This window comes from Eptatretus burgeri, chromosome 15, assembly GCF_056783735.1.
Source record: "Eptatretus burgeri isolate ZD-2024b chromosome 15, Ebu_testis_v1, whole genome shotgun sequence".
Taxonomy (NCBI): domain Eukaryota; kingdom Metazoa; phylum Chordata; class Myxini; order Myxiniformes; family Myxinidae; genus Eptatretus; species Eptatretus burgeri.
Window position 1 is genome coordinate 29,745,364 of NC_140975.1, and position 27,904 is coordinate 29,773,267.

General features: G+C 42.6%; 1 protein-coding gene across 8 annotated transcripts in view; it reads right to left on the reverse strand.

Moving 5' to 3' along the window:
• Nucleotides 1–707: 707 nt before the first annotated feature.
• LOC147011824 (myocardin-like) overlaps nt 708–27,904 on the reverse strand; it is a 142,802-nt gene continuing 115,605 nt past the window's right edge. For all 8 annotated transcript variants that reach the window (XM_085857123.1, XM_085857124.1, XM_085857126.1 and 5 more), the window contains 5 exons: nt 12,608–13,009; nt 10,895–11,302; nt 9,674–9,796; nt 3,813–3,864; nt 708–3,590 (listed from right to left, as the gene is read on the reverse strand). In XM_085857123.1, the coding sequence (XP_085713249.1) occupies nt 3,115–3,590; nt 3,813–3,864; nt 9,674–9,796; nt 10,895–11,302; nt 12,608–13,009 (1,461 nt within the window). In that variant the 3' untranslated portion in view covers nt 708–3,114. The remainder of the gene's footprint in view (nt 3,591–3,812; nt 3,865–9,673; nt 9,797–10,894; nt 11,303–12,607; nt 13,010–27,904) is intronic.

The window sequence follows — 27,904 nt, forward strand, 5'->3', positions numbered from 1 at the left end:
GAGTACATGTTGTACCCCAAAAAGATGCAGTTTAATCGATATTCCGGTAATCCTCTCGACTCCTAATGAAGTACTTCCCTTGAAAATTAGTCATTTCGTTGATTTGCAGAAACCGTTGCTACAAAAAGCCGTCGAGACCCCAAGCCTTGTAGGAACACACAAACAAACCATCCCAGGGCTGATCATGTGGGCCGGCGGTGTCCTAGTTCTGTAAATTAATGATAACACATTCAAGGAGCCTCTACAAAGAAGGCTTGTGCTTTTTGAAAGTATGGATCTCTTTTCAGAATTAGTGTGAAAAGCGCAGTGAAAGGGGATTAAAACCAGTCAATTCCCACTCACTGCTGTGGATAAAAGGACTAAACATGGATGCTGAGCAGACTCCGTGATGCGGACAATCACCAGCTGCCGATGACCTCTCCGGTGGTGTTATAGAGCTCGGTGGTCGTAACGGAGACACACGAGGTGTGAATCTATCCTGAAGAATAACAATAGGATCGGTTGTCAGTGCATGTTTATGCAAGGAGAATGTAGACGAATTTAAAGAAAAAGGTCATTTGGCCCTTCACGTCCCACTGCACCCGATACCCGCAGGACGAGTGTGAGTGGGTGAATGACGTCATTAGAGGGGGGGGGAAACACACACACACTCCACCATTGAATGTACTTACTGTATATTAAAATTATCAACCATGCAGCAGAAACACTTTGCTTTGGTTCCAAGCGGTGCTTCATGGCGATGAGCTTTGTTTACTCGGCACATTAAATATATTTACAGGTACAGATGCTGGAGGAAAGGGCACAGGTGAGTGGCAAGAGCACGCATACCAACAGCGCGGTCCAGTGTGCGCGGTGGGTCGTTGGTCATACGAGGGCACAGCCGCAGGAACGTCCGGCTCCGAAGGTCTCTCGTCGCCTCTTTGTCTCTGATCCGGCGCAGGTCGACAGGTGCACAGTATGGTGATGAAAAGCACTTATTAAATAGCCAACAAACTGGTTTAAAAAGAGAGTGGATTAAAACGCTCGTGAGGCTAAATAAACCCAGATGGATTACAAAGTGAACATATTAAAGGAGTAAAAGCAAATCCCCTATACATATACATACTCTTTTGGTGGACAGAAACTTTGTAAACTAAGCATTTATCAGACGCACAACAAGGATAAACAACAAATAACCTTCTCAGATCACGACTTGCGTCAGAATGACGTCATAATAAACCGATTCCTCGACACGACTATCAGACAATAAGCCTTTGCTCGTTTAAAGACATGCAGGCTTTTCTTCTTCTTCTTTTTTTACTGACTTGGTGATTTGGTCATGCATGATTAATTTTGCTTCTTCTTCTTCTTCATATTCTTCTTCTTCTTCTTCTTCTTCTTCTTCTTCTTCTTCTTCTTCTTCGAGCCACCAGAGTGTGAAGAAATGCGCTTTGTTGTTTGTTTTCTTTGCAAACATTATTATTAATAAGGAGTTGATAACTCACAAAACGTCCCGAATCTGACCATTCTCGGTTCGTAATCAGCCGCGGGTTCATCAGAATTAAGATGACGAACAATCAGATTGAATGACACAATGAATGGCAAATGGAACAATGAAAACTTGATCAAATCATGGATGGGGGGGGGGGGATGACAATTGCAAAACATTTAATTTCTTTGTGAGGTTTGGTATATAAAGTGACATTCCATGATCCGAGTTATTAATGAAAAGATCATTGCGAGGCCCTTTTCATCCTTCACAAAGGGGGGGGGGGGGGGGTGAAGGAAGAGCTGTGGATGGACATCAATTGATTGTCCAGTTTTATATACTGCATTACGACTAATAGTACTACTACTACTACAACTACTACAGCCCCGATATTATTCCACTCTTGTTGTGGGGTCGGCCAGGGAACGCTTTTGGCCCAAATCTTTCACGAACCGGCTGGTCAGGCCTGACGTTCGACTGGAGTTCATTCTTCGGGCAGGAATATGAAATTTGTTCAGGGTGCCGGCGACAGCTCGCCTACTCTAAACGAAAGACACCGTCGGGTCTTTAACGTCCATCAACGACCATTACTCGCAGATGGGTTCTCAGGCTTATCGTCCTTCTGACGGACGGTGCACATGTTGATGTGAAACACCTGCAGGAGGTGTAAAGTTTGTAGCCGGGTCGAGACTCGAACCCAGGATAGACAGCTCGAAGGCGGGTACGCGTACCATAAGCAGTCCTGCCAGCCCTTCGCCCAGTTCATGATAACAATAACAAATATAATACAACAGGAGGATTTTCATGTGTGATCTGAACATTACAGGTTAACAACTACAAAAACGAAGCAAAAAAAGGTGTGCTTTGTGTCTCCAGGTGACGTGCAAACCGAGTGAAAACCGCTTTGGTTCTTTGCCACGGATGCTGTGGTTACATCAGGGTGGAAGGAGGGTGAGGTGAACGGTTTGATAGTTGGTCCAGAATTCAAGGGAAACAATGGGGGTAAATACAAGATAACATTAAAGGAAAGCAGTTTGTTTCACCGAAGAAGAGCAAAGCACTTGAAGAAAAGGCACGAGTTCCAAAGTGCATTTGTTGGTTGTTTTGGTATTTTGAACGTGTCGGGAATGCCATCTGGAGGGCGTTTAACACCTTCATAGGTCATCACACTATAGGTCTTGGTGGTAAGGGTTTTGGCTTTAGCTCGATTGCTGTTGTTGATGGGTTTCTGTGCCTGCTGCCCTGACTGAGAGGCCGAGGTGGAAGCCTGTCGTCGGACGAGCAGCACATGTGACGGACACAAGGTACCCGTGGAATAGCTACGCGCTGCTGACAGTGATGCCAATAAGATGTTGTTAAGGGACTGATGGGAATACCAAGGAGGTAGCAGCAATTGGGAAAGGAAAAATGATAAAGATGGAGGGCAAGAGTCATTGGTGAAGAATGACGACAAAAAAACAATGACAATAAAAGACTGGTAGGTTGTCGTAGAAGATAATACAGGAGTGGAAGTATTGGTGGAAGATTGATGTTCAGTTGGTACGTCAATAAAGAGGGGATCGACTGGGAATAGAGATGGATCAGATAAAGACAAATGCTCTCCTGTGTATTTGTACTATCCCTCCGGATATGTCCTGCAAACCTCGCTACTCCCAAAGCTCAGCTTGTACACAAGGAGAAGTTTTGAGACCTAAGCCAAGGCCGAGACCCAGGTCAAAGTCTAGGTCTTCGAGAAGGTCGGTTGAGAATACGGGAGGCAAAGTTGGACTCATGGGAGGAAGACCGAGCGCAGAGTCGGTGAGACCCAAGCCCAATTCTAACCAGTCATCTTCATCCTTGCCGGCGCCTTCATCAGACAGGTCCAGGGACAACCCGTCCTCGGCAAGAGACACCAGCGCTTGCTCAAGGGCGAGGCTTTCGGACGATCCCGTTTCATCCCAGGCTTGCAGCAGGCCACTGGGAGAGAGGGGGGACGGGGGAGCCGGGGAGGTCACCACTGAAGAAGGTGCTCTCGAAGGGTGCACCTGCACAGCAGTTGCACTTTTGGGTATTGGCAACGGTGAAGCAACCGGTGTGGGGGATTGCATCAAAGTTGATTCAGACGTGTGCCGGAGTCCGATTTCTACATACAAGGGAATAATGGGCGACAAAAAAGCCCTGTTAGCATTTTACAATCACAAGGACGTTTTGATAAAGGTTGAAAAGCTGAGAAAATCAATCTTTGTTTTCACTTGTCAAAGTTTTGAAAACATTGTTTAAATATTTTTCATTTCCATTCATTCTCTACTTTTACGTGGGCACAGAATCCAAACATCATTACAGGAGAAAACAAACAGTGTGGTACCTCCATTTTCCATTAGCATGCTGAAAAGGTCATCCATCGCGTGGTTGTGGGTCTGCGAAGAAGAAAGTTCACACCAATGTCAAAGCTTTCATCGTTGGACTTTCAGCTCGTCCATTTAGTCTTGATTCAGTCAGTGTATAAAACGGCAACCAAACCAAAAACTATCCACGTCGACTTGCCGAGTCGACCAATCGCTCGCTGTGGTGGAAATGCAGGTGCGACATCCCGACAGGTGCATGGGCCATCGTTTTACAAAAGGAGCTTCTGCTCGTTGCGTTTATGATTTTCACGAAATGAAAATGCTCTTCCTTGGAGTAAATGTTTCGTTGTAAATGGGAAAAGATTTGACATTTCCGACTTAAAGAAAGTTTCGCCATTTGAAGTTCTGGGGGGTGGGGGGGGGGGTGCTACCGATGATGTCATCACACACATATCTGGAATCTTTCAAGGGGTGCTTCTGTTTAACATCGGGTCTGCCGAATTAATTATTTGGGATAACCCACTGAGTATCTCATTCCTGTGTAAGAAGTATGTTAAATACCTGAATATTTGGTATAAATAAGACATTTCAACACAATGGCCATAAAGATACCGAAAACACAAACCCCTCGCACTACAAGATAAATATATTGCTTGCTGTTGTGATGTGTGAACTGAAAATAATTATTTCTCTCAATGACAGGAACTTCATTAGTGGCAGAATCCGAGTTGCAGAGCACATTGAAGTTTCATCAAAAATAAGACCAAATTATGACTTACCCATCTACGTATTACGTAGGCACAATAGTGGAATATTCCGATCCGACTCCACCATGGATGTTCCATGAATCATTACCCTTCCTTGCCTTCCTTTTGCTTGTATATCCTTCCGTCATCCTTTTTGTTGTTTTCTCCTTCCTTTATTCATAAATTTTTATTTTTCTCAATACCTTCATCTTCCTCAGCCCCATCTTACCGTGACCCCCTCCGCCAATTCCGAAGCTCTATTTTATAATACTAGTACATGCCCGTATGTACGTGCCCGTATGTGCATGCCCGTACGTGCAATAAAAACAAATAAAAACAAACAAACAAAAAAAAACAACTTTGAAACCGCAAGGCAGAAACAACAACCACACAGGCCGTTCCTTAGCTCTCGCGTGCCCGCCGTACGTGCACACCAAAAAAAAACAAAACTTTCAAACAACCACACAGGCCGTTCCTTCGCTCTCGTAAACAACGACTGGATTGGGGTATTGTGTTTATCTATAAATGCGCTTCAGAAATCAAGAAATTATTAGAATACATTAAGTCATCACTATCTGGAAGTAGTGCGTGTCCGTATGGAATGTTCACATGCATTCCACGAATTATCGCTTGGATTGAAGTAACAATTGCTGTGATACTTACACACACAGAGTTAATTAAAATCCAAATTAAAATCAAGTTTACCTCCCTGTCTTTGCTTGCCATGACATTCGCTGCCATTGACCATTGCCACTCCTACGCCACGCTAACTAAGGCGCCGATCGATCGATCCCACCGTAACTGGCACGGCATGTGACGTCATCGTCGGCCAGCCGCGCACCGGCCTACGCAGCACCGTGTCTTGTAATTGGTTGGTAAATAAATGGCCATAACTTGGGAACCACTTGTCCGATTAATATCAAACCTTGAAAAGGCACATCCTCAGGTCCCCAGCAATATACCTAGCAAGTTTCAATTAGATCGGACCAGTGGTTGTCGAGAAACAGCGGTCTCTCACACACACACACACACACACACACACACACACACACACACACACACACACACACACACACACACACACACACACACACACACACATACACACACACACACACACACACACACACACACACACACACACACACTGCTGGAATTATAGATAGATATTGCTTCATTGCCATCATTATATGCAAATGGCTGGGCTGACAGGATAGTCGAGATGTACTGAATGCACACTCACCGTTCAGCTGTCTAACCTGGGTTTGAATCCCGACCCAGATATCAACTGTCATCCTGGTGTTTCACAGGGAGGGTGATTCATTAATGTGTGTGCCCTTGCACACACATAGACGTTAAACGAGGATCCTGTCTTGCCGGCATTAGTTTGTGGATGTTAAATATCCCATGGTATCAATTATGAAGAGTAGATGAGCTATCGCCGGCACAATGAACACATTTTTAATTCCTGCCCTACCCTGCAGTGGATATTACATCAGCGTGCGTAGCCGTGCCTTCAGCCAATGATGCTACCAAACAGCCTGGTGCTGCATATGAACAAAAAAGAATGTAGATTGCTCCAAAACTCATTCCATTGCCATGACTTTTTTTTTGTATTCACCGTCGAGGCTCGAATAAGAGCTAACACACAGAACATACAACAAGGAGAGCAGGAGACAAGAGGGGTGGGAGAAGGAAGGAAAAATAAACCCAGTGTGGAACAGAGACATGAAGAGACCTGTGGAAGGGAGAGGGATGGGACGGGGTACATGGGGTAAACAAAATGGACACTACATGACACTAAAAAGTGACACTTAAATGGACACTAAAAGGACACTTCAGGTCCTTACATGACAGGGAGTTTCAGGGAGGAAAGCAGGGAATTTGAAGGAGGTGGGTTTGGGGTGGATTAATGGGGGTAGAAAAGATCGTGGTGTTGGATGGGGGAAGATAAGAGATGGTAGCGAATAGCTGTTTTGAATAGCTGGAGGGAAGAGTGGGATTGAAGAGAGTGTGGGAGTTTTTCCAAAGGTGGGAAAAAAGAGGAATGAAAGAGTGAAGGTGAGCAGTGATTCTAGATTTCGGTAGTTTAACCAGAAGGGGGTTGCTGGCGGACCTTGAGCGCCCTGCGGAAATATGGGGCCTGGAGGGGTGGGGGAACATATCTCAGATAGAGCGGGGGGGGGGGTAAGGCCAGAGAGGAGACGGTAGAAGACAGAAAGACCACCGACCAGCCTGCAGTGAGAGAGTGAGAGGCCCAAAGACTCAGTTTCATTGCGGGAGATGCCAATGATCCGAAATGTCATGGTTTCCACAGCGTGAAGCTGAGATAGGTGAGAGGCAGGAGCACCAGCCCAGAGGGGAGAGCAGTACTCCATCAGGCTGTGGACGAAAGCTTTGTACGTGGTCAGGAGCTCAGGTGGGCCGAGGAAGGACTTTGCATGATGGAGGGTTCCCAGTTGGCGACTGGCTTTGGAGGCCAATTTTAATCCTATGATTTGCGTTTTTATTTTGTTGACTCAATTGTTCGTAATTTTATACTTGTTTGTATTTTCGTTTATTTATTTTGCTTACTTTATGTATGTATTAGTCTGATCTGATATCTCATTGGAGATTGAGCGTTAAAGTCCCGTGGGTTCACCATGGTGTAAATAGGTGAGGAAATGTCCAAAATTGGGCTCGGTAGTCAATATCATGTTCGACTCATTGAGAGAACTTGAATTAAATTAGGGGATCAACCCAAGTATCCATTCATCTACTGAAAGATTCTGAAGGATCGTTAATGCCTATAACGGAGACTAGAAGTAGGCCATCCTATCTGTAGTGTATTCCCATCCAAATGACGGTATGCTTTGTAGTGCAGCACACCCTGCTGGCACTACACCAGGTCAAATTGGATTGTGCCCAGTTGAGAACCAAAGAGCGGATATGTCAGAAGCAAGCTATCTTGTTGTCTTGTATTCACGTGTATATGCACTTTTCCTTCCGATAGAAGATTGAGGGTAAGAGAATAGTGAGATTACAAAGGGTAAAAAAGCAATATACTCTTACGTTTGTGGGGGCAGGGGAGGGGGGGGAGAAAGGGTTTAGATATCAACAGAGAGTAGATACGAATGTTTAGAGTAGCATGATCCATGTATGAGTAGTTGCTCATCTTGATGTAATAAGTAGGGAAACGTTAGCTTAAGAATAGTCTTGTTTGAATGTGCACCATACAGGGGGTGGTGTGTGGTAATAGTTATTGTGTGTATAATCTCGACATCAACCTCTACCGGGGGGTGCTGGGAGACTCGAAACGAGGGCAAGGGGAGGAGTGTTCATCACCTCCCAAGGGGTGGATCAATGGATCCCTCCGGAAGGGGGTGTAGCATTTCCCCGAGAGAAGAGGGGGTAGCCGAATCAGGCAGTTAAGAGAGGTCTGTAAAGCGATCAACGTCTGAGGAGAATGGGGTTGGTCTGAGAAGAAAGAGTGTGAGGAGAGTCTTGAGGAGGTCACCTTGCCTGTCTCTGCCTGTCTGTGCCTGTCTGTGCCTGTTTGTCCTGCCTACCTGCCTAATGCTTTACCTCCTCATTGTCCTGGTCATCGTCTGCTCAACTCATCAACCTGGTCATCTTCTCCTCATCGTCTCATCGTCCGCTCATCACCTGCTCGTCCCCGCTTCCACCAGAGGTGAATCCCCCGGTTTTTTTTTTATCCCTTTGCCCATCAGTGACCGAGTCTGGTGTGTGTTGCACTAGTTCTTTAGATTTATTTTATTCTCATTGTATATAATTATTTATTATCGATTCTGTGTTCCCCCTTTCTTCTCTATCCCAACCCACCATCGCATTCCTTTCATTGGGTCAATCTTCCCCTGGTTGCTTGTGGTTCGGGTATAAACCCATTGGTTTAAAAAAAAAAGCTATGCTTTTCGTGTCTCTCCTCACGACCTACACGTGCATTGCCTACCATTAATTTGGAATGTCTCCACAGGAGTTAAGCGACTGAACATTGTAGGATTTTACCCTCCCGCTGCAACGAGCTCGAAGTTAGTTGAGTCATTGACGCTACAATACTAATAGGAGGGCAACAGGTGGACACAGCAGGCAAGGGAATGGACGACTAAAAAAGAGAAGAGGAGGGGAGGAAACGGTAACCTGAAATAAGAGGGTTTAGTTTGGATAAATGGGAGTAGAAAAGATTATTGGTAGGGATCGGGGATGGCATGAGATGGTGGTGCGCCACGTGATTGAAGCCGTGGATGGAAGAGTGCAAATGAACCTCCTCTGGAAGGAAGGTGCAAAATTGGGAGAAAAGAGTGGAGGTGTATGGAAAGCCTGGATTTTGTGACTTTAACCCAGAGTGAGTTACTCAATGAACATATGAATCCTGGATGGGCTGAGGAGGGTCAGATAGGAGAGAGAGAGAGAGAGAGAGAGAGAGAGAGAGAGAGAGAGAGAGAGAGAGAGAGAGAGAGAGAGAGAGAGAGAGAGAGAGAGAGAGAGAGAGAGAGAGAGAGAGAGAGAGAGAGAGAGAGAGAGAGAGAGATATATATATATATATATATATATATATATATATATATATATATATATATATATATATATATATATATATATATATATATATATATATATATATATATATATATATATATATATATATATATATATATATATATATATATATATATATATATATAGACTGGAGGAGAGGCAGCAAAGAAAGTGGAGAAGTCACCACCCTGCCTGCCATGTGAGTGAAACAGTCTTTGTGATTTGGCCTCATCATGGAAGATTCCAATAACGTTAAGAGATTTAGATTCCACAGACTCCAGGAGAGGCAGACGCGTTGCTGGGGCCCCAGCCCATAAGACAATGCAGTATTGCATTGGGCTATGGACAAAGACCTTATGGGCTGAAAGTAGTTCTGATTTATCAAGAATTTTTTTTATTGTTACAGTGAACTATGACCCTTCACCACATTTGATTCCTTCCTCATTTGAAAATGTAAATTTGTTAATTACAAAACCAAAACTTAACAGGCTATACGGCCCAATCCATTATTACCACACTTGAACATTCTACAGACCGAAGCCTTGTACAGGCCTAAGCCTTGCCTATTATGTAATGAGTGGCCTATATTTATACCCAACCTGCATCTCTTGTTGCTGGTGAGTCAGCCTCACTGCATCCTCGTATGAGGGCGGCTGCCTGATCGGCAGGCTCACTGAAGGCAGGGTAGAGGAAACCTGCTGGGAATCTGCCTTTGAGTTTGCCTGGATGGAGAATCAGACAAACCAAGAAACATTTTCTCTTGTTTCATTAGTTACTTGCAATATTGTGAGATTGACGTAACTATCAAGTGCAGTATATATGATCATTTCAGTGGTAATAGCAGCACAAAGTTACGAAATCTTTAGACATGTTAATGATGGTTAGGCAAGGTCAAAAAGCAACCAGTATATGAATTCTAATCGGCCTGGACTCATCGACCTTTGCTTGATTGGGAAAGCTGGAATTGATTGGCTGGAAAAAGAGGAGATACACTGGTATAGATTGAAGTGTTGGAAACATTAAAGTCCCCAGCTTCACAATAAATTGGTTGTCGTTTGGAAGATCCATATTCTCAAAATTGAAGGCACCATGCCGACTAGTATAGACCGGCTTGGTGGTTGAATGCATAATACCTTGCTGCTTTGAACTCCTTGGTACGATAAGCCTGCATCGTCTCAGATGAAGACCATTTAGTGTTAAAACCTCAGACCCAAGCCCCACCTTGCTGATCTCCCATTCTAATTGGTGGTGTCTTCAATGTTCACCGTACTCCTCAGGTTGTTCCACAATACATCTCATTATCAGTTGTTCAATGCACGATGCAAGTTTGTATAAAGAACAGAGCTCTCTTAATCAATCAAATATCTTCTATAAAATGGATCAAATAGCATCAAATTACATGTATATATAATATATATATATATATATATATATATATATATATATATATATATATATATATATATAATATATATATATATATATATATATATATATATATATATATATATATATATATATCAAACATCAAATATCAAACAAGCTGAGCATTTGTCAGTTCATCAAAAATAAATATGCTGTTTAAGAAGAACTGCTTTGGTCTTCTTCTAGACTCATCAGCATTTCATCGGTATCTTAGCACTCGGTGGACATTTCGCTACGATAGGACAGCATGACATTTATGGGGAGTGCAGTGTAATTCAGCAGCCGGAGCATCAAAATACCAAAAGAGTCGAGACATCTCTGCTTAAACTGTGGGAAATCTTGCACATTATGGAAAATTGCATGAGACTAATTGAGTCTGAGGATATCTAAATTACCTTCTCCAGCCCATGCTGATGGGGAATTTGATGCTGGTACTTTTGTCTGCACTGATGCAATCCATTATGAGTTGGCTGGGACACCAACAAATGGTGTGGAGATGACTCCAAAGCATGCTGGGACCTCTGCCCTGGGGTTGCAGCAACCAACGGCCTGGGAATCGCCGGAGGGCTGAAAGCAGGTGGAATGTTCTGTAATGTTTGTGCCGGAGATGAAGTAGCGGTAGGCCTGTCTCTGAAGCCCATGGGAAGGCCGTGGAAAGGATGTGTATTATGGACCTGTGGGATGGACAGGTCGCCACATGGCGAAGATGCAGTGAAGACTGGAGAGTGATGAAAGTGGTTCGGCAGGATTGGGAATAAATGATTTGCTTCTGAAGAATTTTGCTTCCAGAGGTCACAGCGCACCTGAAATGGAAAGAGGAGAGAGTGGAAAGGTATTTTGTAGTCTGACTTCTGAGTTGTTACTACACTCAAGATTATGATTGCGAACTTACTATGGCAGAAGGTCATGACGAGGTGTGGCTTGAAATGATGGAATCGAGGAGGTAAAAGTGTCCTATTGTACATTTTGGACATCAGAAGAATAATTAATTTCCCATCATCATGAGTTATGTTATATGCTCATTTGGAGGCAAGCATGTGTACTATTGAAATTAGAACTCGATGTGAGAAGGACCATAAAAATAATCCAAGAAAGGCCATCATTCATTGAAAAATAAAAATCAAGCGTTTCTTGCACAACAGTGAGTCTCCCATTGTGGACTCAAGACGATGTTTCCGATGTTCCTCAAATGTAGGTGGCAAACCCTACGAATCACTTTGAGGAGAGGTGAGACGGTCATTTTTGAAAAGAAACAGTCGTTTTGATCGTTAACGGTCGTTTTTGAAAAGTAAAAGTAAAAATGAAGAGATCTGAGGCAGGTGGAGAATCTTGTGCAAACATCACACGTATGTTTGCACAAGATTTGCCCATCGACAATGGGCAAACCAGCACAGATTATGAGATCAGATGGGAACACCAAACAGATCAAATCAATCCCACTGAGTTATTGTAACATTCCCGTGAGATGACTTTTACTTGAAACCCATCCCAATAACAAAGAACAATGGGTCCTGCAGGATAGTGGCTACTTTTAGTTTGGATCCTGAATTCAAGGTCTAACTGAGGATCAGGTGCCTCGACCTTTGAGAACCTGTTGCAGTTATTTTGCAACACTGTACTGCTTTTGCAATTTAACATTCACCGATCCTTTTAAAATTCCAACAAACATGCTTGGACACTAGAGGGCAATGCAAACTCACAGACTGCCATTATTGAGTGGTCCGTGGGGGTGTTCATGGGCTTCTGGGAATGAGACACTCAATTGCAGTCCAAGAAACGACTTTTTCATTTTGAATATTATTGGTATATCAAATAAGCAAAGAAAAAAATATTCCTTTACTAATCTTCGCATTACAGATTGAAGAATATAAAAAGGTGTTTACTGGACTATCGCGTCTCATTCATAGAGTATCTTGAACACCACGCTTGTATAGGTCTCGGTCTTGAAACGTTTTGGACTAAGATGCTCACATGACTTCATCATTTACAAGATAATCAGTATGATCAACATCCTCCACAAAAAGTGTGCCTTGTGGTTCTGCTGTCACTCTCTAGAAAGGTTATGGTGTTTTGTGAATGAAGACAATGACTCGCATTCAGCACCACACCTGCATGCGCAACTCCTCAGCTTGTCGTCGCTCAGACTCTAAGATCCGCTGCAATTCCTTGATCTTCTGCCTCTTCTGTTGCAGCGCCAGGTCTCGCTCCAACCCCGGCTCCATCTCACTGGTGTTGTTCACCAAAGAACCAACACACGCGGCCTGCCCGGAGCTCAAAGCCCGATGCGAGAGCGAGTCTGGTGACTTCTCAACCTGTGGAGCTGCTGGCGAGATGGGTGGCGTGACGACGGAATATGGCAGCGTTCCTCCTCCTGCCACTACCAGGGAGTTGTGCTGAGGGAGTTGGTAAGGATGTTGTTGATGGTGGAGACGGAGGCGTTCCAGCAGGATGGGTTTTGTTCCTGATACAGGAAGACCCCGGGCCTTTAGCAGCTGTTTTAGGTCCGAAACCTGTAGGGACCAACGTGGTAGTATCATGGTCATTACTGGTGTCATTTATGAGCGGAAAATAAAAAAAAATTGAAGAAATTATTAAAATGAGAAGAAAAACATCCTGAAATTACCATTTTAATCGGTAATATTGCACAGCGCAGGTTCAGAAATGTCAAAACTGGGATCAATGACATGAAAAGTTGATTCATTAAACCAACAGACATAAAATTTACTGAAACAGCAGTAACAAACACCTTTTATTTATTTTTAAAGGGTGGTTAGGTAGTAAATGTACTCATAAGTCTTCTAGATATTCTAACCTGGGACCTTCATCATAAAGCATTGCAAAAATGCATTGAAATATACTTATTGCAAACTCTTTCATGCTATGCAAGTCTGTAAAAATTAACCTTTGCATGAAATTACATTTGTTATATAATAAACATACAGCTGTTTGGGATATTGCTTCGTTGATGACGTCATTTATGAAGTGCCCTGAAGAATAACCCATTCAGTGTTTCTTCATCTCCGCCAAGAAGGTCTGTCTAAAGCCACAGAGGGGAAATTTAGGATGCGGATTCGGTGATGACGTCATTGGAATCGGACAGTGCTCAAGGCTCAGTCAGTTCTGTGTCCGTTTCAGCTTCATATAAGGAAGTGTTTTACATTGATAGGGCAGCCGCAGTCAGACTTTCTTTTGGAGAAGTCTGATTGAAAACATGATTACCCTACTACCTTAACTGCCCCAATCATTCCAACCTACTTGTTGGGGTCGGCAGGAGAACGATACTTTTTCTGAAGTCTTTCACGAACTTGCTGGCCAGGCTTGACGTTCGACTGAAGGAGACTGGAATTTGTAATCTGTTCAGGGTGGTGGTGAGAACTCGCCAACTCTTCGTGAAAGGCACCGACGTGGGACCATTAACGTCCGACTAATGCCAACAGATGGGACAGCCGGCTTAGCGCCCATCTGAGGGATGACGCACTTTGTGATGCAATCCACTGTTTGTGAAGCACCAATCCAACAGTTCATAGTTGTGTGGCGAATCAAACCCAGACTAGACAGCTCAGAGGTAAGTGCGCTACTTGTGAACCACACTGTTGGTGCACAGGTGGTGACACGATGATGAACTGTTGGATTGGTGCTTCGCAGACACTGTTTGGACTATTTTACGGAGCAACACGACGGATCTGTATCCACATCTTAATAACCGTGAGCTGAGCAGGTGATGACCTTAAACACCTTTATTTCAAAATCCAGTCATTTACCCCAACATGCTGAGCTTTACTGTGCATTCACCTTGCAGGAGCACACTTATACACTCTTCACTCATTATTCCATTGGTGGAATTTCTTTGACATGCTGTTTCTTCCCCTGAATTATCCCAGAAAAGAAGTTTCGAAGTAGTTACATCATTTATTTATTATTTGTTGTATCATTTTCATGTGGTTGGCAGAACGACTCAGAGGCTCATGTATTGTGCTTGCCTTTGGGATGCCTGATCTCGGTTTGATTCCTGACGCGATGATACACCATGGGACAGGTGCTTCGCGGAATGGGTCCAACGACGAATTTTTTCTCCGCAGTTACCTTGTTGATGTTCCATGTGTTTGTGTGCTCTTTATCCACCTGTCTTGGGGAGCAGTTTGAATAAACTTAGACTAATGAAAGGGAGTTAACACGGATTTATTAACGGGAGGTCATGTTTAACAATCATCATATTCGAGTTATGGGAAGCAGTTACTGATTGGGAGGATGAGCAAAGTGCTGTGGACGTAGTTTATCTACACTTTCAGGAAACATTTGATAAGGTACCACATCGGAGGCTGTCGGCTAAGGTTAGGGCAGGCAGAGTTGCTGGTCGGGTAAATAATCGGATTGGAAAATGGATTAATCAGAGGAAGCAGAGTGGCTGTCAGTGGGAGAATGTCGGGGCTGCGAGGTTGTAAGTGGTGGGGTCCTTCAGGGATCAGATATTGGACGATTATTATTTAATAGCAGGGGTCTGCAGAACCTCCGCAGCAAAAGCCCTTGCTCGAGAGAATGCCACATACTTATTTAGGTAGTGTATATGCAACAGACCGCTCCCTCGATCACTCCCAAAATAAAAATAATAACCTGGGTTTGAAACAAAAAAATGCCTGGTGCCTATGTACATATATAATACATCGTAGTTATTCAGCTCGGATAGATTTTATAATTCCACTGGCTCATAGGCTTATATTACACCAGAGGCCTACATGTACTGTGGCTTTCACAAGGACCGTGATGCCTATCGGCTCCAACCTTTCAATATTTGATGATCCTTTTAAAAGTCGCTTTGGTCATTTTACACTGAAGGAAAAACTTATAGGGAGGGCATGGCGATTGTGAAAATGACAGCTCTGAAAATGTCTTTGGCTTAGCAGAGCACCAAAATGGTGGCTACATGATTGTTGAGGTTGCAATTGTTGGAGGAGTCAGGACAAGCAGCCGTTGAACATATATCGAACAAGCAGCTGTCCAACCAATGGGTGGAAAGGAGCGTTACACACAGGCGGAAGGACGAACAAGCGTATTATTACACCGGTAATTTACATCAACCATTTGGACAGTGGGGTTAAAGTAAGCTCTCAAAAATTTGCAGGTGATACAACGTTTTCAGGTAAGGTAGATAGCAGAGAGAGGAGATCAGATTCAGGAAAGTCTAGATGCTGTACTTTTATATATTGGGAAAATGATTGGCAGTTGGAATTTATCATAAGCAAATGTGAGGTGCTGGAGATGGGGATGTATAATGAAAAAAATGAGATTATATAATGCAAGGGAGAATCTTGGAGCATGTCACACACAAGTATCTAGGAGTGGTAATGTATAGGCGGGATAAGCAGACAGTACAAGGCATAGGGGGATAAATTATTAATCAAAAGAGGTAGTGTTTGCACTATATTTCAGTGAGGCCTCATCTAGGATACTGTGTATGGTTTTGGTCACCACATCTGAGGAAGGACATCGTCGCCAAAGGCAGAGTTCAGTGAATGTCTACTAGATTGATTCCGGGGCTAGGTAAACTCAGCTATGAGGAGTGGTTGAAGGATACAGGACTTTACACATGAGAAAGGAGGTGGTTATGAGGGGATCTGATAGAGATGTTTTAAATCACGAAGGGATAAGATCAAATAAGTGCAGAAGAGTTGTTCAGCAGAATGGCAGTGACACGACCAGGGGTCGCAGTTTCAGACTAAAGAAGAGGAAAGTTAGGATGGTAATAAGGCAGAGGTCTTTCACTCAGAGAGTGATTAGTACACGGACCAGTTTCCCTGGAAAGGTAGTGGCAACAGAAACAGTCAATAGATGTAAACTGGAATTAGATATGTACGTAGAAGCCTTTGGTGATAGAGCGATACAAGTGTATGGACAAGACATTGGTATGTAGCTTATGCATCGATGGGTGATCTTGTGTAAAACTCACCCAACCCTCCGGATTGTGATCTCTGTGAGAGGGTCTCATCAAAAAATGTGCTGTCGATGTTTGTTCATTTCTTACCCAACAACCGGTTGTCTATCCTCCCACCTCCTCCACCCGAGAGTAGATAAACTGATAGATTGACTTCACGTGGTGTTGATAAAGCACAGGCATGATGGGCTTTATGGCCCCTTCCTGTGTCCAAGTTCCTTGTATGTCTTCATATTTCCTTGTCTGTTCTCTTCCACTTCATTATTCTGTCTGTATCCCTTCTTGTTGTCCTGCGTGTCTTTATGCCCTTTGCCTGTTCGGCTGTCCCTTGTCTGCTTATCCCTCTACACCACTCTGTTTTCTATTCATTCGCTTCTCTCCTTACGTCTTGCTCTTCCATGAGCCTTGAGCTCTGTACTGTACATGTAAAAAAAAAAATATTTATTTATCTATCAATAATTACTTGACAGAGCAAAAGAAGCCTTTTCGATAATGTATGTTAACATCTGTCTGCCTAAATAGCTAATTTATTTGTCTTTATTATTTCTTTGTGGAGTAACACCCCCCCCCCCCAAAACACACACACACACACACACACACACACACACACACACACACACACACACACACACACACACACACACACACACACACACACACACACACACACACACACACACACACACACACTTTTAGGTTTCATGATTCTGCAAGTAAGCTCTTTGTAAGTCTCTGCTGGTATTGTTCAAGGTAATATTTTTTATTAATGGAATTTCCTTTTCCCCAATATCTTGCTTTATTTATTGAGAAATCACAACCTGTTCACATTGTTTACCAAACCTTTCAGAAGGTTCAGATTAAGCAAATAATTTTTTTTTTAATCCTAAAATGTTATGCTTACGCCACAGACGTCACTGTAGAAAGTATATAATAAGGTTTCTTTGCATTCAGATAAGATATAATCATTGTTATTATTACCACTGTTTCTATTGGCTCGGCAGTCAGGGCATCTGGCTGGTACGTTATCACAATTTCCTCAACCACATTCCATTAAATTGCTCATTCCTTCCTGTGTCACGGTGAAACCTCTCTTGCTGACTGGTGGCATTAGCTGGTAACTCCGATGTTCTTATGAATGAATGTCATGATGGATTAATGTTTGCACCATTTCTACACAGCATTTGTAACCAAATGGACTCATCAGCATGATGTTGTGTGATGGGTGCATCCTCAGTCATTCCAAGTTATTCTTTAAAATAAATTAATTTTAAAACACAATCGACAAGGCCACTGTCCAGAACTCAATGGAACATTGCTCTCCTTTATGGGCTGGCACTCCAGCATATCTCTATATCTATCTCTCCCCCCCCCCCTGGATTCTGTGGATTCTAATGAGCTCTCAATGTTATTAGAATCTTCTGCAATGAGGCTGAAGCATATGTTTGTGACTTCTCTGTTTTTCACCCCCCTCCTCCTCTGGTCCCTCTCCATCTGCTCTCTCAAACCTCCGGCCTGCCCCAAGTCCTATAAGACACGTGTGTCCTACCTGTAAACCCTCCTGGTTAACCTTCCCAAATGCAAGCTTACTGCACACCTCCACTATTTTGTTCATGCTTTCTCCCATTTGTGGAACTGCTTTCTGGAGGAGGAGATTCAATCCCAATCTTCCACCACAATCTCATGTCATCCCACACCACAAGCAACGATATTTTATATCCACATTAACCCTACCCAACCAAACCCTCCTACTTGTAGATTCCCTCCCCTCCTCTGTTCCTTTTTTTTTCCATTTCATTAATTCCTTTGCTTGATGTTGGCTATCCATGGACACACTGCCCAACTGTCATAAAGTTACACCTTTATCCTCTGTCATCTCACTCTTACATGATCCTCAGTCTTGTACTTAACAGGGTGTGCATTTGCAAGGTTTCAAAAGGAGGTCCACAGTCTGACAGTAGAAACCACCTGCCAGCTGATAACAGCTATTTGACCTCCTTCGAGTTAACTCTTCTCAGGGAATGTTACAGAAGAATGAACGAGGCATTAGCTTATTCGCAATGTCTTTACCTGCCACCGGGCTTGTCGTGCAGGGAAGAAAGGTGATCTGTGAGAGGTCGTGTCACTCATGATAGTCGACGTTGTAATTTCTCTGGATGAATCTGTATTTTCTGATGCAGATGTGGTATGATTGTTTAATTTTGTGCGAGTTTTATAACATTATTTTCAGTTATTACCAGGGTCTGAGAGTACAGCTCAAAGGTCGCATGCTTGCCTTTGAGCTGGATAGTGTCGGTGCAATTTCCCACCTGGTTTACATGCAGGGCATTGCTCAGTGGATTAAGTCATCCATCAGACGGGATGTCTAGTGGGCCGTTCCATCTGCTCACATATGCTTGTCGACGTTAAAAATCCCATGATTGAATATTTTGAAAAAGTCTGCTATCGGGTGCTGGCACCCTGACCAAATTCTAAATTCTGAATCTCATCAGGAGCCACCACATCAGCGGCAGGTCCACACCCCAATAAACGACACAAAAGGGCAGCCAGGTGCTGCATGCATGAGGTCATGCTCTACCAGGACATTTTCTTCCTGTTTCTCCGTTTCAGTTGGATGCAAGTTGACTGTTTTGTTTATGTCAACGGAGTACAACGTTAAACCTTATCACCGATGTGGTGACGAGTAAAGCCGCCTGAGAATGATGGAAGCATGAGATTCAGGTTCAAACGACTATGGTCTCCGCAGCATGCACTTGTTCTCGGCTGAGATGGTGGGTTGCTCAAAAGATTATGGAAAAAAGCAAATATGGAGGAAGGGGAAAGGTAAAGATCAACTGAGAGAAGAGATTGACAGAACCCTTCCTTCAAACATATCCCAAGGGGCATAAACAAGGGATTGTCTGGTGCATTCAGTGGGGGTGATTGACAGCTAAGGGCTTTCAGCAATATATTTGGGGAAAACATTGTGTTAATGGGCATTCTTTATTTCTCCCAAAAATTCTTGCTGATAGTTTTTCCCACATAATTCTCTTTCGAGAAACATAACTCCAGGGTGGCGTTTCTTAAACACTTTATTTGATTCTCGCTGCGCCGAATATGTTGAATTGCCTTACAATATTGAAGGTGATTGGCAGGGTGGTTAAGAATGCAGGAGTGGTATCCCAGAAGACGTGGGTTCAAATCTGGCAAAAGGAAGCAGTATTAAGGTTTTGTTTTCTCGGTTTCTGGAAATCAAGCGAGCTTCAGGAGATTGTGAGTAAAGGTCATTGTTAGATTGTGAGTAAAACCCCAGCTGGCTTACCAGTGAAACATCCTCTTAATGCCCCCAGGGCAATATGAGATGGGAACCAAGATGGCACCCAATGAAAGGCAGCACTACCCACAACTACCCCCCCCCATCCCCACTCCAAAAAACCAGTTCTTGCCACACTGAACTGCAATCCCATTTTGTCCATCCTGGGCTGTTTGGTATTCAGCAGCGCCTGTTCAATAAGATGTTCTGTGCAAAAGAATTTTATGCCAACGTAATTGTGGGGCAAAGTGAAATATTGTGGCTACACGTGAGCGACACCGTTTGATGAAGTGTCCAGATGTTTTAAGCTCTTTTGTATGTAATGAAAATTTCTTTCTTAGTCTAGCTTTCTCAATCATTTCAGCCAGTTCTCGGTGAACGGTTTTGGACGTGGGCCTGATATAAATACCCAAGTGCACACGGGGTGGGGGCTGCAAGAGGGGCTACTTAGTACGAGTTGTGATATTTAAGAATGTGTGTGCGTGTGTATTTTAACCAGGATGGATTATCTAGGGGAGTCAATAGATGCTGTTTTATTCAACTTTAGAGAGCTTGATGTAATGGGGAGAATAAGATTGCAGCAGAGATTATTAGAGATGGGGTGGAACTCCTTTAACTCCTTGAAAATTATTTTTATTCTTCTCTTCACTCTCACTTTAAAATACTTGTTCTACCTCTGACTATGATTCACTGTGCTCATTAAACTAATGGGTGTTTTAATTAGTCTTGCCCCAAAGGAGTTGCGAGACTATTGTCATGCCCATGTCTGTCTGCCTGTGTCGCACGCCTATATATTTTCGCTTTAAATTTGTTTTTTTTTCTGCAACCGCTTGTCCGATTGGTGCAAAACTTTAGACAAAGGTGGGACTTCCATTTGAGAATACTTTATTGAAAACTCTGACGTAATAGGTCACATGGTATAGCAGCCATGTTGGATTTAAGGGAAAAAAATTGGACATCTCCTGAACCATTCAACGGAAAAAATTGAAACTTGGCATATGTCATCAACTTCCCATTATGGGGTATACAGGGTGATAACAATAGTATCATCGGTGAAGTGTATTCCTGCCATCATTGGTTGAATCAAACTCCTTTTTTGAAAAATCTGAAACTTCACATATCCGATGCTATGACCCAATGTGAGTGAATAATTACATTTATGACGTCATCAGTCACACAGTCTGGCAGCCATATTGGATTGAAAATATAAATGTAAAAAAATCTTCTCCAGAACCGCTTAACAAATCAAGGCCAAACTACATCCATACACATGATCAACGAGCCATGGGGAATATAGTTTGAAAATTGCAACGTGATAGGACACATGGTCTGGCAGCCATGTTGGATTAAAGCAAAAACCTTCAAAAAACATATCTCAAACCGCTGAATGATTGGATCCGAAATGGTAAGGATACAAAATGTCCGCTATCCAAGGGGATACAAGGGTGATAACTAAACCGGCATCGATCAAGTGGCTTTGCAGCCATATTGTATTTACTGAATACCTAAAAAATTCCTTCTCTTGAACCGCTTAATCAATTGATGCGAAATTTCACATATATGATTGACTACCCGTGAGGAATAAAGTTTGATAACAACGATGTCATCGGTGACGTCGTGTATCAGCCATATTGGACTGAAGCAAAAAAAAACCTTTAAAAATCCTCCTGTCTGAAACCGCTGAACCGATGAATGCAACACTTTAAATCACTGTGCGTCTGATCAAAGCAGGGCGGCTTGGGCTCCGGCCATAACTGCTCAGTTATAAAGCGTACTTCTAGGTCATTCTCATTTACTTATGGAGCCATACTGGACCTGTATAGATCCATCTCCTTCTGAGGTCCCACCTTTTCTGGTGTCGAGGCTGTCATATTCCTCATTTCATATTCACCTTCATTGACACAATTTAGCATTAATGGGCACAAAGTGGTCGTTAAATATCATAATCAATCAATAAACAATAAAGCTCCAGATAATGGCAATGTATGTGACATAATAGGGTGTATGGATGATGCGGGTATATGGGCAATCATAGCAGTTGGCCATAATAGTAGTGTGCTCAGTTAACGATTATATTTTTGTTCAGAATGAGTGTGCGAGGCAAGACACTGCGTTTTATGAATGCAACTCATGATGGTGTCCTACCTTTCTACCAGAGAACAATCTGGCACACATTTTCTATATTTTAATATTATAACTTCACCCCATGCCAAGAAATTTCAACCGAGACCTTAATGACATCATAGACATGTTTAGTGTTTCCATCAGTATCATTGGCTCATTAATCTGGGAACTCTGGTTAAAATCTGATATTTTTATGTATTTTCCTTTATCTACTATATTATTGTTTAACCGCCCCAATTAACCCCACCTTTTTGTGGATTAAGCGAGGGAAATATTTTGGCCAAGTCTTTCACACATCAGTTGGCCCAGCCTGATGTTTAACCTGAGCTGATTGGAGCAGGAATTTGTAGTTTGTTCAGAGAGCTGGCGATAACTTGCCTCTTCTTCTTGAAAGACCCAAGCTTAATGTCTATCTGGGGGATGGCATACTTTGATCTTGGACGTTCACCAACCAATGCGAGCAGAAGGGACAGCCAGCTTAATGTCAATCGGGGGGGTGGGGGGGGGATGGCACACTTTATGAAGCAATGCCCTATCCTGTGAAACACTAATCGGACAGTTTATCAGGAGTTGAACCCAGACATCTCATAGATAAGCGTGCTACCTCTTGTCCCTTGTCGACGAATGTACTTGCGATTCATAAAGAACAAGAAGGTGAGACCTGTCGCTTCCAGAGGAAGCAAGTACAAAATAACTTTCACCCTTTAAAAATCGTTTGAATAAATTAATGAATATCAGCTTCTTTTTTGGTTCGTATCCCTTTCTCACCTGTGTTGCAAGTAGAGCAACTGGCTTTGTGATGCTTTCAAAGGTGGTGTATAATCGGAAATGCTGTTTGATCGGGCAATATGAATATAATGGAAATGTTGAAAAAAGTATTGAATGACATCATAGCATATAATGGAATAGAGAAGCGGGATTGAACGACTCACCATTGTGGTAATGAAGAAGAAGATGCAGTAAGAACAGCTTTTGATGTAATGTAAAGTGAAACCGGCCAATCGATCCTCACCTTACTCAACAATATCATCCTGTTTGAAACCAGCTCATCTATCCTCACCTTACTCAACTATATCATCCTGTTTGAAACCAGCCCATCTATTCTCACCTTACTCAACAATATCATACTGTTTGAAACCAGCCCATCTATCCTCACCTTATTCAAAAATATCATCCTGTTTGAAACCGGCCCATTTATCCTCACCTAACTCAACTATATCATACTGTTTGAAACCAGCCCATCTATCCTCACCTTACTCAACAATATCATCCTGTTTGAAACCAGCCCATCTATCCTCACCTTACTCAACTGCATCATCCTGTTTGAAACCGGCTAATATATCCTCACCTTACTTAACAATATCATCCTGTTTGATTCCAGCCCATCTATCCTCATCTTACTCAACAATATCATCCTGTTTGAAACCAGCCCATCTATCCTCACCTTACTCAACAATACCATCCTGTTTGAAACCAGCCCATCTATCCTCACATTACTCAACTATATCACCCCTTTGAAACCGGCCCATCTATCCTCACCTTACTCAACAATATCATCCTGTTTGAAACCAGCCCATCCATCCTCACCTTACTCAACAATATCATCCTCTTTGAAACCAGCTCATCTATCCTCACCTTACTCAACAATATCATCCTGTTTGATACCGGCCAATCTATCCTCACCTTACTTCACAATATCATCCTGTTTGAAACCAGCCCATCTATCCTCACCTAACTCAACAATATCATCCTGTTTGATACCGGCCAATCTATCCTCACCTTACTCAACAATATCATCCTGTTTGATACCGGCCAATCTATCCTCACCTTACTTAACAATATCATACTGTTTGAAACCAGCCCATCTATCCTCACCTTACTTAACAATATCCTCCTGTTTGAAACCAGCCCATCCATCCTCAGCTTAGTCAACAATATCATACTGTTTGAAACCAGCCCATCTATCCTCACCTTACTCAACTATATCATACGGTTTGAAACCAGCTCATCTATCCTCACCTTACTCAACAATATCATACTGTTTGATACCAGCCCATCTATCCTCACCTTATTCAACTATATCATCCTGTTTGAAACCAGCCCATCTATCCTCACCTTACTCAACTATATCATCCTGTTTGAAACCAGCCCATCTATTCTCACCTTACTCAACAATATCATCCTGTTTGAAACCAGCCCATCTATCCTCACATTACTCAACTATATCATCCCGTTTGAAACCGGCCCATCTATCCTCACCTTACTCAACGATATCATCCTGTTTGAAACCAGCCCATCTATCCTCACCTTACTCAACAATATCATCCTGTTTGATACCGGCCAATCTATCCTCACCTTACTCAACATTATCATCCTGTTTGATACCGGCCCATCTATCCTCACCTTACTCAACAATATCATCCTGTTTGATACCGGCCAATCTATCCTCACCTGACTCAACAATATCATCCTGTATGATACCAGCCAATCTATCCTCACCTTACTTAACAATATCATACTGTTTGAAACCAGCCCATCTATCCTCACCTTACTCAACAATATCATCCTGTTTGATACCGGCCAATCTATCCTCACCTTACTTAACAATATCATCCTGTTTGAAACCAGTCCATCTATCCTCACCTTACTCAACAATATCATCCTGTTTGATACCGGCCAATCTATCCTCACCTTACTCAACAATATCATACTGTTTGAAACCAGCCCATCTATCCTCACCTTACTCAACAATATCATCCTGTATGATACCAGCCAATCTATCCTCACCTTACTTAACAATATCATACTGTTTGAAACCAGCCCATCTATCCTCACCTTACTCAACAATATCATCCTGTTTGATACCGGCCAATCTATCCTCACCTTACTTCACAATATCATCCTGTTTGAAACCAGTCCATCTATCCTCACCTTACTTAACAATATCCTCCTGTTTGAAACCAGCCCATCCATCCTCACCTTATTCAACAATATCATACTGTTTGATATCAGCCCATCTATCCTCACCTTACTCAACTATATCATACGGTTTGAAACCAGCCCATCCATCCTCACCTTACTCAACTATATCATCCTGTTTGAAACCAGCCCATCTATCCTCACCTTACTCAACTATATCATCCTGTTTGAAACCGGTCCATCTATCCTCACCTTACTCAACTAAATCATCCTGTGTGAAACCGGCCCATCTATCCTCACCTTACTCAACTATATCATCCTGTTTGATACCAGCCCATCTGTCCTCACCTTACTCAACAATATCATCCTGTTTGAAACCAGCCCATCTATTCTCACCTTACTCAACAATATCATACTGTTTGAAATCGGCCCATCTATCCTCACCTCACTCAACGATATCATCCTCTTTGAAACCAGCCCATCTATCCTCACCTTACTCAACAATATCATCCTGTTTGATACCAGCCAATCTATCCTCACCTTACTTAACAATATCATACTGTTTGAAACCAGCCCATCTATCCTCACCTTACTCAAGAATATCATCCTGTTTGATACCGGCCAATCTATCCTCACCTTACTCAACAATATCATCCTCTTTGAAACCAGCTCATCTATCCTCACCTTACTCAACAATATCATCCTGTTTGATACCAGCCAATCTATCCTCAACTTACTCAACAATATCATCCTGTTTGATACCAGCCAATCTATCCTCACCTTACTTAACAATATCATACTGTTTGAAACCAGCCCATCTATCCTCAGCTTAGTCAACTATATCATCCTGTTTGATACCAGCCCATCTATCCTCACCTTACTCAACTATATCATATATTTTGAAACCAGCTCATCTATCCTCACCTTACTCAACAATATCATACTGTTTGATACCAGCCCATCTATCCTCACCTTATTCAACTATATCATCCTGTTTGAAACCAGCCCATCTATCCTCACCTTACTCAACTATATCATCCTGTTTGAAACCAGCCCATCTATTCTCACCTTACTCAACAATATCATCCTGTTTGAAACCGGCCCATCTATCCTCACATTACTCAACTATATCATCCCGTTGAAACCGGCCCATCTATCCTCACCTTACTCAACGATATCATCCTGTTTGAAACCAGCCCATCTATCCTCACCTTACTCAACAATATCATCCTGTTTGATACCGGCCAATCTATCCTCACCTTACTCAACATTATCATCCTGTTTGATACCGGCCCATCTATCCTCACCTTACTCAACAATATCATCCTGTTTGATACCGGCCAATCTATCCTCACCTGACTCAACAATATCATCCTGTATGATACCAGCCAATCTATCCTCACCTTACTTAACAATATCATACTGTTTGAAACCAGCCCATCTATCCTCACCTTACTCAACTATATCATACTGTTTGATACCAGCCAATCTATCCTCACCTTACTTAACAATATCATACTGTTTGAAACCAGCCCATCTATCCTCACCTTACTCAACAATATCATCCTGTTTGATACCGGCCAATCTATCCTCACCTTACTTCACAATATCATCCTGTTTGAAACCAGTCCATCTATCCTCACCTTACTCAACAATATCATCCTGTTTGATACCGGCCAATCTATCCTCACCTTACTTATCAATATCATACTGTTTGAAACCAGCCCATCTATCCTCACCTTACTCAACAATATCATCCTGTTTGATACCGGCCAATCTATCCTCACCTTACTTCACAATATCATCCTGTTTGAAACCAGTCCATCTATCCTCACCTTACTCAACAATATCATCCTGTTTGATACCGGCCAATCTATCCTCACCTTACTCAACAATATCATCCTGTTTGATACCGGCCAATCTATCCTCACCTTACTTAACAATATCCTCCTGTTTGAAACCAGCCCATCCATCCTCACCTTACTCAACTATATCATACGGTTTGAAACCAGCCCATCTATCCTCACCTTACTCAACAATATCATACTGTTTGATACCAGCCCATCTATCCTCACCTTATTCAACTATATCATCCTGTTTGAAACCAGCCCATCTATCCTCACCTTACTCAACTATATCATCCTGTTTGAAACCGGTCCATCTATCCTCACCTTACTCAACTAAATCATCCTGTGTGAAACCGGCCCATCTATCCTCACCTTACTCAACTATATCATCCTGTTTGATACCAGCCCATCTGTCCTCACCTTACTCAACAATATCATCCTGTTTGAAACCAGCCCATCTATTCTCACCTTACTCAACAATATCATACTGTTTGATACCAGCCCATCTATCCTCACCTTATTCAACTATATCATCCTGTTTGAAACCAGCCCATCTATCCTCACCTTACTCAACTATATCATCCTGTTTGAAACCGGTCCATCTATCCTCACCTTACTCAACTAAATCATCCTGTGTGAAACCGGCCCATCTATCCTCACCTTACTCAACTATATCATCCTGTTTGATACCAGCCCATCTGTCCTCACCTTACTCAACAATATCATCCTGTTTGAAACCAGCCCATCTATCCTCACCTTACTCAACAATATCATCCTGTTTGATACCAGCCAATCTATCCTCACCTAACTCAACAATATCATCCTGTTTGATATTGGCTCATCGAGCCTCACCTTACTCAACAATATCATTCTGTTTGATACCAGCCCATCTATCCTCACCTTACTCAACTATATCATCCTGTTTGAAACCAGCCCATCCATCCTCACCTTACTCAACTTTATCATCCTGTTTGATACCAGCCCATCTATCCTCACCTTCCTCAACAATATCATTCTGTATGAAACCAGCCCATCTCTCCTCACCTTACTCAACAATATCATCCTGTTTGATACCAGCCCATCTATCCTCACCTTACTCAACAATATCATTCTGTTTGAAACCAGCCCATCTATCCTCACCTTACTCAACTATATCATCCTGTTTGAAACCAGCCCATCCATCCTCACCTTACTCAACTTTATCATCCTGTTTGATACCAGCCCATCTATCCTCACCTTCCTCAACTTTATTATCCTGTTTGAAACCAGCCCATCTATCTTCACCTTACTCAACAAT